This window comes from Musa acuminata, chromosome BXJ1-10, assembly GCF_036884655.1.
Source record: "Musa acuminata AAA Group cultivar baxijiao chromosome BXJ1-10, Cavendish_Baxijiao_AAA, whole genome shotgun sequence".
NCBI lineage: Eukaryota > Viridiplantae > Streptophyta > Magnoliopsida > Zingiberales > Musaceae > Musa > Musa acuminata.
This window is the reverse complement of record NC_088336.1, coordinates 17,826,885-17,844,245: the sequence shown is the minus strand read 5'-3', so window position 1 is coordinate 17,844,245 and position 17,361 is coordinate 17,826,885. Positions and strand designations below refer to the sequence as shown.

General features: G+C 38.3%; 1 protein-coding gene across 1 annotated transcript; it reads left to right on the top strand.

Annotated features, from left to right (window-relative positions):
- Positions 1–15,554: 15,554 nt before the first annotated feature.
- On the top strand, positions 15,555–17,361 carry LOC135594914 (polygalacturonase-like). Its single transcript, XM_065085419.1, has 4 exons — positions 15,555–16,106; positions 16,187–16,476; positions 16,550–16,778; positions 16,916–17,361. The coding sequence occupies exons 1-4, from the start codon at positions 15,678–15,680 to the stop codon at positions 17,132–17,134; spliced, it is 1,167 nt and encodes a 388-aa protein (XP_064941491.1). The 5' UTR covers positions 15,555–15,677; the 3' UTR covers positions 17,135–17,361.

The following is a 17,361-nucleotide window of genomic DNA, read 5'->3' as shown; positions in this document are numbered from 1 at the left end:
AAAAAAGCAAAAAAAAAAAGGAGGGTACATTAAGCTCGGATTCGGCATCTAATTGTTTCTGAAGCATACTCCTGGATCCACAGTAGAAGAAATCTGAAATTAAGGTTAAACAGTTTGCATTAAACCAATATGAGCTTGCCAAATCATCGTAAGACCTCACCAATTAGTAAGACATTAACATGTAAATTCTAAGAAAATGCATGTCGTAAGAGGCAATGCCCGGGGTAAACATCAAACTATTATAAACATAGACCATGAAAATGCATGTGTCGATACGTTGGTCGTCTAAACATTTGAGGCTTCAAAAGGAAAAAGAAGATTTTGGGCCACCATTTATACTAACAAAATAGATATAAATAGTTGATGGATGTACTCTCACCTATTTGTGGACAAAAAATGAATCAACCTCATTGCTTTTTGTATTCTAATCTGTATAAATAGGAGACGAAAAATGTTAATGTATTGAAGCATTTTTAATTACTTCAATAAAACTTCTTCACTTCTTCAATAAAGTAATTGTTTTTATTTTCTATTCTTTTCATCACTTGTGTCACGAAACTAATGCGAGAAGATGAGCACGACAGACAAATACTAATTCATCAAGCTTTTCAACTTTTGTCAGTTCCCTTCATTTAATTTATCAGCGAGGATTTTGTTCAAAACCGAGGTTAAAACTTTAAAACCATATTCAAAACAGAGGTTTTCAAACGAGAATTACAGCAATTTGAACAAGAAATCACAAATGATATACAAAGTTTCGCAAGGTACACATCTATCTTGTTTTTTAATGTTTCAGCAGTGCTAGTACTTTAGCAGTTATTTTTCAAATCAAAAAGTTGTTTCGAGTATAATCACAAATCGTATGTAATCACTTGTTATTTAACAAAAAAAAAAAACTCTTAAACAGAGTTGAAGACGTACATGTCAGAAGTTGATGTAAAAGGAGACGGCTGCATGCATTAATCGAGCTAATACATGGATTTCAAACGTATCCCTTTAAACCAATATTTATAAGGCCTATCACATGACACAGTCTCATTGCATGTGGAACACATTTTTTGACTTGAAATAATTGTTAGAACATGCCTAGCACTCATCCTCGTCTACTACTACATAAGAAGCAAAAAAATCTAAAATGGAAACAATTAAAGGTCTACTACAGACAATTGAAAATAAAAACAAATTGTGTAACTGCTTACAATAAAAAAAAAAAGCATTAACAAGCGCTATCTGTTCAGAATTACTAGAACTTAAATGTGTAAAGCAACTTTACCACATCTAATAGTTTCGGTGCTTAAAATCCTGAAGAGACTAAGAAATACTAGACTTAGTTATCATTTGGTTGATAACCAGATGCATATGCACGGACTACATCATCTCTCTTTAATATCAAGAAGAACAATGATTTCCAAAATCATATAAGCTCCTTAGTTGGATTGTGGGGCATACACAAAAACTACACGTGCTAAGTGCATCACTTGTTTCAGTGACTCATTATTTAAGGCATGAAAATATGTCAAAATATGCAGAAAAGATCACTTGTTTCAGTGACTCACTATTTAAGGCATGAAAATATGTCAAAATATGCAGAAAAGAAGCTTAGAAGTTAACTGGAATTATTCGCATCAGTAAATTATCTAATGTTATCATGCATCTGAACAGAAGTGTAAAAGGCATGAAAATATGTCAAAATATGCAAAAAAGAAACTTAGAAGTTAACTGGAATTGTTTGCATCAGTAAATTATCTAATGTTATCATGCATCTGAACAGAAATGTAAAAGGCATGAAAATATGTCAAAATATGCAGAAAAGAAGCTTAGAAGTTAACTGAAATTGTTCGTATCAGTAAATTATCTAATGTTATCATGCATCTGAACATAAGTGTAAAAGGCATAAAAATATGTCAAAATATATAGAAAAGAAGCTTAGAATTTAACTGGAATTGTTCGCATCAGTAAATTATTTAATGTTATCATGCATGAAGTGTAAACTATACTTGCCTGAACTAAATCCTTCTCTTCTATCAATGACTTTACCGTTCCACCTTTTGATAAAAGCTCAAAAAAGTATCTGCGGACATTGAATCAATAAAACTAATGAAAAAAAGGGGTAAAATGAGACATCACTAAACTTTTTTGATGCACACAATGTGTTATTTGAACTCCATGTATGGATGTTTTAGCATGTGACACATGAATGCATACATAGGAACAACACTAGCATCCTTTCCTATAAAAGCCACCACAGTAAGACCATAAATAAATAAATTGCAGTCATGTTGGTTTGGTTGTAGTTTGTGAGTTATTTGGTAGGAGGATATATGAGAGAGCTACTCAGTGTGATCAACAGATATAAAGCCAAACGACTTTATCATATATAAGTTATTTATCAATATAATGACTTTTATGATATTATCATGTTCTTAGAAAACTTATCAGAAAGAGCATTTAACCCAATTAAAAATGTGATATCACATAAGATTTAAGGTCAAAGCACAAGGCAAAAGAGAAACAACCAACGATTGATTGTTTCTCCGAAAAGAAACATAGTATGCTTAATTAAAGTCAGATTCCCAGTGAGAATGCCAACAAGTAACAATTAGCTTAACACACCAGGTAGTGAAAATGTGACAATAAAGAAAAAAATTAGGAGACCACAACCATTTTTCTTGATGAGACAAGTAGCTAGTTAGTTATCGACAGTTTTATTTACATCAAATGTGCCATAATAAAAGTATTGAATAAAATGTTCATACCAAGGAAGTGCAAAAGATCACACTTTTACCTCCTTCCCAATTTTCTTCCCTTTCTTTCTCAATGTAGAGAGGCTGTTCTCAATCATCTAGCAGTGTTCTATCTCAGGTTAGATCAAATTTACAGTAGACTCTTGCTGTAATTACTTGGGAGGTTTTAGATATTATGAGCAGTGACGTGATCCTTGTATCCCTATTATTCTCTTGAGATTGTTGCTAGGGTTTAGGGCAAAAGATTGAGATTTGTATATTCATTATTCTCATAGTGGATTATCTCTAATTTGCCCCATGGTTTTTACCCTTCACTTTGGAGGGGTTTTCCACGTATATCTTGGTGTTCTGTTTGATTATACTTCCATTTAATTCTGCTGCGTATTATAGTCTTCTAGTATTTGTTCATATACAAAGGTTATTCTTGTTTATATCCCCATCAATTGGTATCAGAGCAGGGGGTTTTGGTGATTTATTTTTTGTATTTGAACATGGAGGCCAGTAATGTTTCTCGCATGATTAGTTTGAATGGAAACAATTGGATGATATGGAAACCAAGAATGGAAGATCTCTTGTATTGTAAAGATTTGTATGGACCTTTGTAGGGGGTTAGTGCAAAACTCACAACTATGACAGATGATGAGTGGAAGAGGTTAGATCGAAAAACAATTAGGTTTATTAGACAATGGCTTGATGATAATGTCTTTCACTATGTTTCTACTGAAATTTCTACATATTCTCTTTGGAAAAAGTTGGAAAGTTTTTATGAAAGAAAAACAGCTGGCAACAAAGCTTTTTTGATATGAAAACTTGTGCCCCTAAAATATAAGGAGGGTGCTTCTATTGCTGAGCATTTGAATGAAATACAGAGTATTACTAACCAGTTATCCTCTATAAAAATATCTCTTGATGATGAGTTGCAGGCATTGTTACTTCTCAGTTCATTACCAGAAAATTAGGAGACACTGGTGGTTTCCCTCAATAATTTTGTTCTAGATGGTGTTGTCACTATGAGTCAAGTAACAAGTAGTTGAGAAGAAAGAGTTCGGCACCTCAGAATGATTCACAAGCACTTATCTCAGAGAATAGAGGAATGTCAAAGTCTAGAAGCAGTTCACGCATGGGTAGAAGCAAGTCAAGATCAAGAAAAGATATTGTTTGCTATAATTATGGTGAGAAAGGACATTACAAGAACCAATGTAAACAACCTAAGAAGAGCAAGAAAAAGGAAAAAGAAGTGGAGTCTATAGAATCTAAAGATAATATCATAGCTATACTGTAGGGTGGTGATTATTTGATTTTGTCTTCTTCTGATGATATTTTTTCTTGTGTGTGTCAGGATCTTAAGTGGGTGATTAACACAGGTGCTTCTTATCATGCTACACCACGGAGGGAGTTTTTTGCTACATACAGGTCTGAAAATTTCGGTGTTGTCAAGATGGGCAACTATGGCACAACAGACATCATAGGCATGGGTGATATCCATTTAAAGACCAACCTTGACTGCAAGTTGGTGCTTAAGGATATGAGGAATGTGATTAACTTGAGGTTGAATTTTATTTCAGTTGGAAGACTAGATGATGAAGACTATGAAAGCAGATTTCATAAAGGGCAATGGAAGCTCAGTAAGGGTTCTCTTGTTATAGCTAGTGAAAAGAAATGTCATACTTTGTACAGGTTGCAGGCTAAAGCTTATGATGAGCAGTTAAATGCTACAGAGAAAGACTTCAGTATGGAGTTGTGGCATAGGCGATTGAGACACATGAGCGAGAAGGGGCTGCAAACTCTTTCTAAGAGAGAGGTATTACCATACCTCAGAGGTATACATCTGAACCCTTGTATTGATTGTTTGGCTGGTAAACAACATAGAGTTTCATTTGCTAGTGCTGCTTTATCTAGAAAAATGCATGCCTTAGACCGTGTTTATACAGATGTATGTGGTCCTTTGAGGACAAAAACTCCTAGTGAATCTGTTGATGTTCTTGGTATAAGTAGTGCACTTTATTTTGTCACTTAATAGATGATTTTTCTAGAAAAGTTTGGGCCTATGCTTTGAAGACTAAAGATGATGTGATTAATGTCTTCAAAGAGATTTATACTAGGGTTGAAAGAGAGGCAGAAAGGAAATTGAAATACATAAGATCAGATAATGGTGGTGAGTATACAGGATTGTTTAATGACTATTGCAGGTCACATGGGATCCAACATGAGATGACAGTTCCTGGTACACCTCAGCATAATGCAATTGCAGAGAGGATGAACCGCACTATCATGGAAAAGATCAGATGTATGCTTTCACAAGCCAAGCTACCCAAAAGGTTTTGGGATGAGGCTTTGAAGACTGCAGTTGATGTGATCAACATATCACCATGTACAGCCCTAGATGGTGATATTGCAGAGCATGTATGGTTAGGGAAAGATGTTTCCTACAAGCATTTAAGAGTGTTTGGTTGTCGTGCATTTGCACATATTCCAGACAATGAGAGGTCCAAGCTCGATGGTAAGACTAAAGAATGTATTTTTCTTGGCTACTCACATGATCATTTTGGTTACAGGCTTTGGGATCCAGAAAAGCAAAAGGTGTTCAGAAGCAGAGATGTAGTCTTCTTTGATGATCAAACCTTTGAAGATTTGAAGAAGAAGACACCGGCCAAGACTTCTGCAGAAGGATTAGCAGATTGTGACCCAGTTATTCCTCCAGTATATCACGGTGACGAGGGAGATGTGCAAGAAGATAGTGTAGAGCCTGATATTGATCTACCTACAGGACATGTTGAGCAAGAAGAAGTAGGAGAGCAAGTTCCAACAGAACCTCAGTTGAAAAGATCTTCTAGACAACGTCAACCTTCCAGAAGATACTCTACAGATTAGTATGTGATGCTTACTGATATAGGTGAACCAGAGAGTTACCAGGAAGCAGTTGAAAGTGAGCAGAAAGAGAAGTGGTTACTTGCTATGCAGGAAGAGATGGATGCTCTTCAGAAGAACCACACTTATGATTTGATGCTGCTACCAAATGGAATGAAGGCCTTAAAGAACAAGTGGGTTTTTAGGTTGAAGACTCAAGAATATTGTTCTCAACCTAAGTACAAAGCTAGATTGATAGTGAAAGGCTTTGGTCAAAAGAAAGGTATTGACTTTGAAGAGATTTTCTCTCCTGTTGTTAAAATATCTTCTATTCGTGTTGCTCTTGGTATTGCTACTAGACAGGACTTGGAGGTTGAGCAGTTAGATGTGAAGACAACTTTCCTTCATGGTGATTTGGAGGAGGAAATTTATATGGAGCAACCAGAAGGCTTCAAAGTCAAAGGTAAAGATAATTTTGTCTGCAAGTTGAAAAAAGAGCTTCTATGGGCTAAAGCAAGCTCCAAGACAGTGGTACAGAAAGTTTGATTCATTTATGATAGAAAATGGATACAAAAGAACAACTTTAGATCATTGTGTATACATCAAATGGTTTGGTGAGGATTTTATTATTCTCTTACTATATATTGATGATATACTTATTCTTGGGAAAAATATATCTAAAATTGACAGGTTGAAGAAGGAACTGAGTGAGTCTTTTGCAATGAAGGACATGGGGCCAGCATAGCAAATACTAGGCATGCAGATTTCCCATAATAGGAAAAATAAGAAGATTTGGTTGTCATAGGAGAAATATATCGAGAAGATATTGGAAAGATTCAGTATGAGCAATGCAAAACTAGTTGGTTCTCCTCTTGCAGGTCACTTCAAGTTGTGCTCAGAATAGAGTTCATCGAGTGATGAGGAGAAGGAGAAAATGCAAAAGGTTCCTTATGCTTCAGCAGTTGGAAGTTTAATGTATGCAATGGTATGTACGAGGCTAGACATCGCATATGCAGTGGGTGTTACTAGCAGATTTCTTGCAAATCCAGGCAAAGAGCACTGGGCAATAGTGAAGTGGATTTTTAAATATCTCAAAGGGAGCTCTAAGGTTTGTTTAAGCTTTGGAGATGGACTATATGTGTTGACAGGTTACACAGATGCAGATATGGCAAGAGATATAGATACGAGAAAGTCTACTTCAGGTTATGTACTTACTTTTGTAGGGGGAGCTGTGTCATGGCAATCCAGGTTACAAAGGTGTATTGCTCTCTCCACCACATAAGCAGAATATATTGCTGCTACAGAGGTATGCAAAGAAATGTTATGGATGAAATAATTCTTACAAGAATTGGGGCTGAAACAGAAAAATTATATGGTGCATTGTGACAGCCAGAGTGTCATCCATTTGTGTAAGAACCCAATGTTTCATTCCAAGTCAAAGCATATAGATGTCAGATACCACTAGATTCGAAATGTATTTTAAGAGAAGCAGTTGCAGCTTCAGAAAATTCACACTGATGACAACGGAGCAGACATGTTGACAAAAACTTTACCAAAAGAAAGACAGGGGATATGCCGACAACTGGTCGGCATGGCGTTACATTGAGGAGTCATGGGACAACCTCCCTTATGGGCTGAAGGGGGAGGTTGTTAGGTTGGCAGCCCACAAATTCAACCCATAGCGGGCTTGGGCAGCCCACAGCTCACTCCCTCTTAACCTAACCCTAATTAACATTAGGGGGAGTGTGGAGGCTGCATTTTGGAGGCAGTAAAAGACATAAATAGGGCAGCAACATGGGAGAAGAGAACAACCACGGGATTCCAAAGAAAAGGAGGAAAACAAGGCAGAAAAGGAAGAGAAAGAAAGGGAAGAAGACAAGGACAACACAGAGAGACTGTTCTCAATCATCTAGCAGTGTTCTATCTCAGATTAGATCAAATCTACAGTAGACTCTTGCTGTGATTACTTGGGTAGGTTTTAGATATTGTGGGCAGTGATGTGATCCTTGTATCCCAATTATTCTCTTGAGATTGTTGCTAGGGTTTAGGGCAAGAGATTGAGATTTATATATTCATTATTCTCATAGTGGATTATCTCTAGTTTGCCCTATGGTTTTTACCCTTCAAATTGGAGGGGTTTTCCACGTATATCTTGGTGTTCTATTTGATTGTAGTTCCATTTAATTCCGCTGCGTATTATGGTCTTCTAATATTTGCTCATATACAAAGGTTATTCCTGTTTATATCCCCATCACTACCTACATTAATGTCATATTTTCGTGTGTGTATTAATAAACACAAATGATTTATCGTGTATATTGAGTCTAGTAGTTGGCTTGGGGTGAGATCAATAAAGTTTTATTGTATATCCAATTTTTTTATTGAGGTGTCAAATAATTTTTTTATTAGTTATTATTACTAGGACATCGGAACTACATATGTAATTATTGTGATTATCATGGTTGAAGTAATTTTCTAAGTTGTTTGGGTTAAGATTATCATCATAATTGGAGAGTTGATAATGTAATGGAGGATAATAGCCCTCTGTGTTATATATGTGTTTAATATAGAATCGAAGAATAGATTGTGAAAGAGATGAATTTTATTCATTGAGGTAATAAGTATTTATACAAGTTTTGATAGAGAGATTTCCCTCGATTAATCACCCAAATCACACATCAGCTATTCAAATATACGAGTGATCCTTAATTATAGATTGATCGAGGATATAAGGAAGCATGAATGCTATTCAATGTGTGCCTTTATCATGATCTTCTATCATGTTCTCGTAAGATTGAGCTTCTACGAAGGATGTTAATATTGGATCAATGAAATTGAATATCTTATGGGCAGGAGACTTTGTTGAGGAAGTCTACTAATTGAATATCTTGTGGGCGAGAGATTTTTGGTAGCACACATGTATCATGATTTAACTGGAATTATTCGCATCAGTAAATTATCTAATATTATCATGCATCTGAACAAAAATGTAAAAGGCATGAAAATATGTCAAAATATGCAGAAAAGAAGCTTATAAGTTAATTGGAATTGTTCGCATCAGTAAATTATCTAATGTTATCATGCATCTGAACAAAAGTGTAAAAGGCATGAAAATATGTCAAAATATGCAGAAAAGAAGCTTAGAAGTTAACTGGAATTATTCGCATCAGTAAATTATCTAATGTTATCATGCATCTGAACAGAAGTGTAAACTATACTTGCCTGAACTAAATCCTTCTCTTCTATCAATGACTTTACCGTTCCACCTTTTGATAAAAGCTCAAAAAGTATATGCGGACATTGAATCAATAAAACTAATGAAAAAAAGGGGTAAAATGAGACATCACTAAACTTTTGTGATGCACACAATGTGTTATTTGAACTCCATGTATGGATGTTTTAGCATGTGACACATGAATGCATACATAGGAACAACACTAGCATCCTTTCCTATAAAAGCCACCACAGTAAGACCATAAATAAATAAATTGCAGTCATGTTGGTTTGGTTGTAGTTTGTGAGTTATTTGGTAGGAGGATATATGAGAGAGCTACTCAGTGTGATCAACATATATAAAGCCAAACGACTTTATCATATATAAGTTATTTATCAATATAATGACTTTTATGATATTATCATGTTCTTAGAAAACTTATCAGAAAGAGCATTTAACCCAATTAAAAATGTGATATCACATAAGATTTAAGGTCAAAGCACAAGGCAAAAGAGAAATAACCAACGATTGATTGTTTCTCCGAAAAGAAACATAGTATGCTTAATTAAAGTCAGATTCCCAGTGAGAATGCCAACAAGTAACAATTAGCTTAACACACTAGGTAGTGAAAATGTGACAATAAGGAAAAAAATTAGGAAACCACAACCATTTTTCTTGATGAGACAAGTAGCTAGTTAGTTATCGACAGTTTCATTTACATCAGATGTGCCATAATAAAAGTATTGAATAAAATGTTCATACCAAGGAAGTGCAAAAGATCACACTTTTATCTCCTTCCCAATCTTCCCACTAATGGTTCCATTTTTTATTGAAGTTATTAACTCAGAAAGCTCTACTGGTGTTAATTTGATTTCATTCATTGAAAGTCATTCATTCTTCAGAAAAGCTGCAATGTCGCCCATAATCCAGTTGGCAGCCAACTTTGCATCAGCACCATTCTCAACAGAAGCATCAAAAAATTCAGCAACCTGAGAAATTTATATGCTCAGTGTGGCCATCTTTTACCAGCTTAACAAAAAATAGCTACTATTTCTAAAGTTACTTACCATTCATAATTGATACTTACATGATTGTCATTGGCAAGAAAGAGAACATCTTGCATGTTGAGACCCAATTTTTCATATCGTCTGCGTTTTGCTTCTGGGAGCTCAGGCAAAACTTGTTGAATTTTGTCAACATAGTCTTTTGTCAGAATAACTTCAGGTAGGTCAGGCTCAGGAAAATATATGTACTCTGCTAGTCCTTCCTTTTTCCTCATTGTAAAAGTTTTCTGCAAACAGAAAAAGTCACGATTAAATATAAAAAATTACATGTACAACTAATGGAGATGGAGTTACGTACTAGAAGGAAGATGACAACCTGAGCACCTTCTTCCCATAAACGAGTTTCTTGTACAATTTGATCACTTGGACCTTGGCTATGAAGAAGAATCTGTCTTGAGATCTCATAATCTATGGCCCTATTCATTGCAGAAAATGAATTCATGTTCTTTATTTCAACCTGTGAATGCAACAAGCAAAAGTGTGCTAACCATCAATCTCTGTGATAAAAATTTAAGATCATTTGTGCTATATCAAGCAACAGTTATAACCAAATAGAAGCACTAACAATGGTCAAATAATAAATCTTTAATAAATAAAATAATAAACTGATACACTGTTAATTGATCCTGGAACCCTATCGAGAGTTTTTTGCTACATACAGGTCTGAAAATTTCGGTGTTGTCAAGATGGGCAACTATGACACAATAGACAACATAGGCATGAGTGATATCCATTTAAAGACCAACATTGACTGCAAGTTGGTGCTTAAGGATGTGAGGCATGTGATTGACTTGAGGCTGAATTTTATTTCAGCTGGAAAACTAGATGATGAAGACTATGAAAGCTGATTTCACAAAAGGCAATGGAAGCTCAGTAAGGGTTCTCTTGTTATAGCTAGTGGAAAGAAATATCATACTTTGTACAGGTTGCAGGCTAAAGCTTATGGTGAGCAGTTAAATGCTACAGAGAAAGACTTCAGTATGGAGTTGTGGCATAGGCGATTGAGACACATGAGCGAGAAGGGGCTGCAAGCTCTTTCCAAGAGAGAGGTATTACCAGACCTCAGAGATATACATCTGAACCCTTGTATTGATTGTTTGGCTGGTAAACAACATAGAGTTTCATTTGCTAGTGCTGCTTTATCTAGAAAAATGCATGTCTTAGACCGTGTTTATACAGATGTATGTGGTCCTTTGAGGACAAAAACTCCTAGTGAATCTGTTGATGTTCTTGGTATAAGTGGTGCACTTTATTTTGTCACTTTTATAGATGATTTTTCAAGAAAGTTTGGGCCTATGCTTTGAAGACTAAAGATCATGTGATTAATGTCTTCAAAGAGTTTTATGCCAGGGTTGAAAGGGAGACAGAAAGGAAATTGAAATGCATAAGATCAGATAATGGTGGTGAGTATACAGGATTGTTTAATGACTATTGCAGGTCACATGGGATCCAACATGAGATGACAGTTCCTGGTACACCTCAGCATAATGCAATTGCAGAGAGGATGAACCGCACCATCATGGAAAAGATTAGATGTATGCTTTCACAGGTCAAGCTACCCAAAAGGTTTTGGGATGAGGCTTTGAGGACTACAGTTGATGTGATCAACTTATCACTATGTACAGCCCTAGATGGTGATATTGCAGAGCATGTATGGTCAGGGAAAGATGTTTCCTACAAGCATTTAAGAGTGTTCGGTTGTCGTGCATTTGCACATATTCCAGACAATGAGAGGTCCAAGCTGGATGGTAAGACTAAAGAATGTATTTTTCTTGGCTACTTATATGATCATTTTGGTTACAGGTTTTGCGATCCAGAAAAGCAGAAGGTGTTCAGAAGCAGAGATATAGTCTTCTTTGAGGATCAAACCTTTGAAGATTTGAAGAAGAAGACACCGGCCAAGACTTCTGCAAAGGATTAATAAATTGTGACCCAGTTATTCCTCCAGTATATCACGGTGTTGGGGGAGATGTGCAGGAAGATAGTGTAGAGCCTGATATTGATATACCTACAGGACATGTTGAGCAAGAAGAAGTAGGAGAGCAAGTTCCAACAGAACCACAGTTGAGAAAATCTTCTAGACAATGTCAACCTTCCAGAAGATACTCTACAGATAAGTATGTAATGCTTACTGATGCAGGTGAACCAGAGAGTTACCAGGAAGCATTTGAAAGTGAGAAGAAAGAGAAGTGTTTACTTGCTATGCAGGAAGAGATGGATGCTCTTCAGAAGAACCACACTTATGATTTGGTGCTGCTACCAAATGGAATGAAGGCCTTAAAGAACAAGTGGATTTTTAGGTTGAAGACTCAAGAATATTGTTCTCAACCGAAGTACAAAGCTAGATTGATTGTGAAAGGCTTTGGTCAAAAGAAATGTATTGACTTTGAAGAGATTTTCAATCTTTTTGTTAAAATGTCTTCTATTCGTGTTGCTCTTGGTATTGCTGCTAGACAGGACTTGGAGGTTGAGCTGTTAGATGTGAAGACAGCTTTCCTTCATGGTGATTTGGAGGAGGAAATTTATATGGAGCAACCAGAAGGCTTCAAAGTCAAAAGTAAAGATAATTTTGTCTGCAAGTTGAAGAAGAGCTTGTATGGGCTAAAGCAAGCTCAAGACAATGGTACAGAAAGTTTGATTCATTTATGATAGAAAATGGATACAAAAAACCGGCTTTAGATCATTGTGTATATATCAAATGGTTTGGTGAGTATTTTATTATTCTCTTACTTTATGTTGATGATATGCTTATTCTTGGGAAAAATATGTCTAAAATTGATAGGTTGAAGAAGGAACTAAGTGAGTCTTTTAAAATGAAGGACATGCGGCCAGCAAAGCAAATACTAGGTATGCAGATTTTCCGTAACAAGAAAAATAAGAAGATTTAGTTGTCACAGGAGAAATACATCGAGAAGATATTGGAAAGATTCAGTATGAGCAATGCAAATCCAGTTGGTTTTCCTCTTGCAGGTCACTTCAAGTTGTGCTCAGAATAGAGTCCATCGAGTGATGAGGAGAAGGAAAAAACGCAAAAGGTTTCTTATGCTTCAGCAGTTGAAAGTTTAATGTATGCAATGGTATGTACGAGGCCAGACATCGCATATGCAGTGGGTGTTACTAGCAGATTTCTTGCAAATCCAGACAAAGAGCACTGGGCAGTAGTGAAGTGGATTTTTAGATATCTCAAAGGGAGCTCTAAGGTTTGTTTAAGCTTTAGAGATGGACCACATATGTTGACAGGTTACACAGATGCAGATATGGCAAGAGATATAGATACGAGAAAGTCTACTTCAGGTTATGTAATTACTTTTGTAGGGGGAGCTGTGTCATGATAATCCAGGTTGCAAAGGTGTATTGCTCTCTCCACCACAAAAGTAGAATATATTACTGCTACAGAGGTATGCAAAGAAATGTTATGGATGAAAGAATTCTTACAAGAATTGGAGCTGAAACAGAAAAATTATGTGGTGCATTGTGACAGCCAGAGTGTCATCCATTTGTGTAAGAACCCAATGTTTCATTCCAAGTCAAAGCATATAGATGTCAGATACCATTGGATTTGAAATGTATTTGAAGAGAAGTAGTTGCAGCTTCAGAAAATTCACACAGATGACAACGGAGCAGACAATTTGACAAAAACTTTACCAAAAGAAGGACAGGAGATATGCCGATAACTGGTCGGCATGGCGTCACATTGAGGAGTCATGGGACATCCTCCCTTATGGGCTGAAGGGGGAGGTTGTTAGGCTGGTAGCCCACAAATTCAACCCATAGTGGGCTTGGGCAGCTCACAGCTCACTCCCTCTTAACCTAACCCTAATTAACATTAGGGGGAGTGTGGAGGCTGCATTTTGGAGGCAGAAAAAGACACAAATAGGGCAGCAACGTGGGAGAAGAGAATAACCACGGGATTCCAAAGAAAAGGAGGAAAACAAGACAGAAAAGGAAGAGAAAGAAAGGGAAGAAGACAAGGACAACACAGAGAGGCTGTTTTCAATCATCTAGCAGTGTTCTATCTCAGGTTAGATCAAATCTACAGTAGACTCTTGCTGTGATTACTTAGGGAGGTTTTAGATATTGTGAGCAGTGAAGTGATCCTTATATCCCATTTATTCTCTTGAGATTGTTACTAGGGTTTAGGGCAAGAGATTGAGATTTGTATATTCATTATTCTTATAGTGGATTATCTCTAGTTTGCCCCGTGATTTTTACCCTTCACATTGGAGGGGTTTTTAACGTATATCTTGGTATTCTGTTTGATTGTGCTTCCATTTAATTCCGCTGCGTATTATGGTCTTCTAGTATTTGTTCATATACAAAGGTTATTCCTGTTTATATCCGCATCAATTGGTATCAGAGTAAGAGTTTTGGTGATTTTATTTTTGTATTTGAACATGGAGGCCAGTAATGTTTCTCGCATGATTAGAATTAATGGAAACAATTGGATGATATGAAAACCAAGAATGGAAGATCTCTTGTATTATAAAGATTTGTATTGACCTTTCCAGGGCGATAGTGCAAAACCCACAACTATGACAAATGATGAGTGGAAGAGGTTAGATCGCAAAATAATTAGATTTATTAGACAGAGAATAGCTTCAGAAAAATGCCAAACATCCCTCTATGTTATATATGTGTTTAATATAGAATTGAAGAATAGATTGTGAAAGAGATGAATTTTATTCATTGAGGTAATAAGTATTTATACAAGTTTTGATAGAGAGATTTCCGTCGATTAATCACCCAAATCACACATCAGTTATTCAAATATACGATTGATCCTTAATTATAGATTGATAGAGGATATAAGGAAGCATGAACGCTATTCAATGTGTGCTTTTATCATGATCTTCTATCATTCTCTCGTAAGATTGAGCTTCTACGAAGGATGTTAATATTGGATCAATAAAATTGAATATCTTATGGGCGAGAGACTTTGTTGAGGAAGTCTACTAATTGAATATCTTGTGGGCGAGAGACTTTTTGATAGCACACATGTATCATGATTTATAAAAGAATGAGATGGTAAATGATGATATCATGCAAAATTGTGAATGACAATTAAGCCAAGAAAGGAACATTTCCTATGGTTTACGAGAAATGTTACTTCTTTGACTTTAACATTTGGTGGCTTGTGACTTTGGGGTATACCGATTAACCAAGGAACAAAAAACCACACTTAGAGGCCAATATTTCCTATGGTTGACGGAAATGTTACTTCTTTGACTTTAACATCTCAAATTAATGCCGCCTTCATCTCCACTCATCTAAATTTGTCACAGTGCATGACGAGGTTTGATGCCTTTCTTATCAACCAGTTCGTGCCACTCAAACTCGATTAGCTCTTCCAACAAGAATGCAGAACCCAATCAGATGACTTGCAAGCTAAACCCGAGTTCAAGAATGGCAGCAGCAGTTGCCATCGAGATCTTGACTGCAGCAACCGAAATGGTCTCACCGTGTTCCTACCTCGGTTGACTTTCAACACCAAGTGCACATGGTATTCTTGGATTTCTTCTCCTTTGACGGATCGAAGAACCCGTTTTCTAGTGCCTACTTGTCTTCTAAAAATGCCAAACCCAAGAATCAAAAAGCAGAAATGCTAATAAAATACAGCATTCTCTCACATGCATGCACCTGAGGGAGTGTTCCCTCGTAAATCTCGGGCTGTGTTTGCTTCGTCCTTCATCCTTCAGCCACCAACACAAACACCTTCACACGAACCCTATAAATATCAGCAGTCCATTCATCAAGCTCTCCAACACCTCCACCGAGTGTATTGGTTTCAGTAGAGGCTGCGGTGCTTTCATGGCTCAGCTCAGGAGCTTCATCGTTCTCCTCCTCGTGGTCGTCTTCGACGACCTTGTATCGTATGGGGAAGCAGCATACAACATTGCCGATTACGGCGCCAAGTCAGATGGCCGGACCGACTCGACCAAGTCGCTGCTCGCTGCATGGGAAGCGGCCTGCGGCTCGGCGGGGTCGGCCACCATGTACGTGCCGGCCGGGGACTTCTTGGTCGGCCAAGCCACCTTCGCTGGCCCATGCAGCTGCAGCAAGATCACCGTCCAGATCGACGGGACGCTCGTCTCGCCGTCCGATCTCGGCGGGGCTGGCGACTGGCTCGTGTTCCACCACGTCGAGGGCGTGTCGGTGTACGGCGGGACCGTCGACGGCCGCGGATCCTCCCTCTGGGCCTGCAAGGCCGCCGGACGTAGCTGCGCCGCCGGAGCCTCGGTGAGCTAATCACGTTACACTCGCAATCTACTTCGAATGATAAATGATAAAGATGAATCGATCGTCTTCTGCCTATGCAGTCGCTAACGTTCAGGAACTCGAAGGACATCACGATCAGCGGGCTGACATCGACGGACAGCGAGCTATACCACATCGTGATCGACGGCTGCGATGGCGTGACAGTGCAGAACGTCAAGATCACGGCACCGGGGAACAGCCCCAACACCGACGGCATCCACGTCCAAGGGTCGAGCCACGTGACGATTACCGGGGCCAGCATCAAGACCGGCGACGACTGCATCTCCGTCGGGCCCGGCACCACTAACCTGTGGATCGAACAGGTGGCGTGCGGCCCAGGCCACGGCATAAGGTAAATAAGCACTGCAAGCAGAAACCAGTGAACCATTAGCTGAGACGAAGCTGACCTGATGCGGTGGCCACAGCATCGGGAGCCTGGGGAAGGAGTACGACGAGGAGGGGGTGGAGAACGTGACGGTGAACACGGCGGTGTTCACGGGGACGGAGAATGGGCTGCGGATAAAGACATGGGGGAGGCCGAGCCAGGGGTTCGTGAAGGGGGTGGTGTTCGAGCACGCCGTGATGCAGAACGTCAAAAACCCCATCATCATCGACCAGAACTACTGCCCCGGCGACAGAGGATGCCCCGACCAGGTGAGTTGACCATCGCTATCGCCATCGCCATCGCCATCACCTACCTCTGCATATGTTTCATCAGTTGAAGAAAAAAGGAAATAAGAGAGGAACAACGACGACATGAGTCGTGTTAAGCTAACCGTCTTTCCCCACAGAGTTCCGGCGTCAGGATCAGTGGCGTGACGTACAATGACATTCATGGATCGTCTGCATCGGAAGTGGCGGTCAACTTCGACTGCAGCGCCAGCAACCCCTGCACCGGAATCGGGTTACAGGACATCAAGCTCACCTACGGGAACACGGCGGCGGAATCATCCTGTAAGCACGCCGATGGCACCGCCTCCGGCTTCGTCGTGCCGCCAAGTTGTCTATGATGGCGAACTCCGGTTGCAGCATTACCACGCAGCTCATACATAACAGTTGTAGCACTACATGTAGACGACTCAGACACAGATGGCTACTTGGATGACATAATTTAATGCATACATCAATATATATGCTCACTTGTTCACCAAAATTACAATATCTGATGTTAAAGGAAGGCTTCAGATTAAGCAGCACAGAAAATATTCTCCTATAAAAGCAAAAAAAGCAAAAAAAA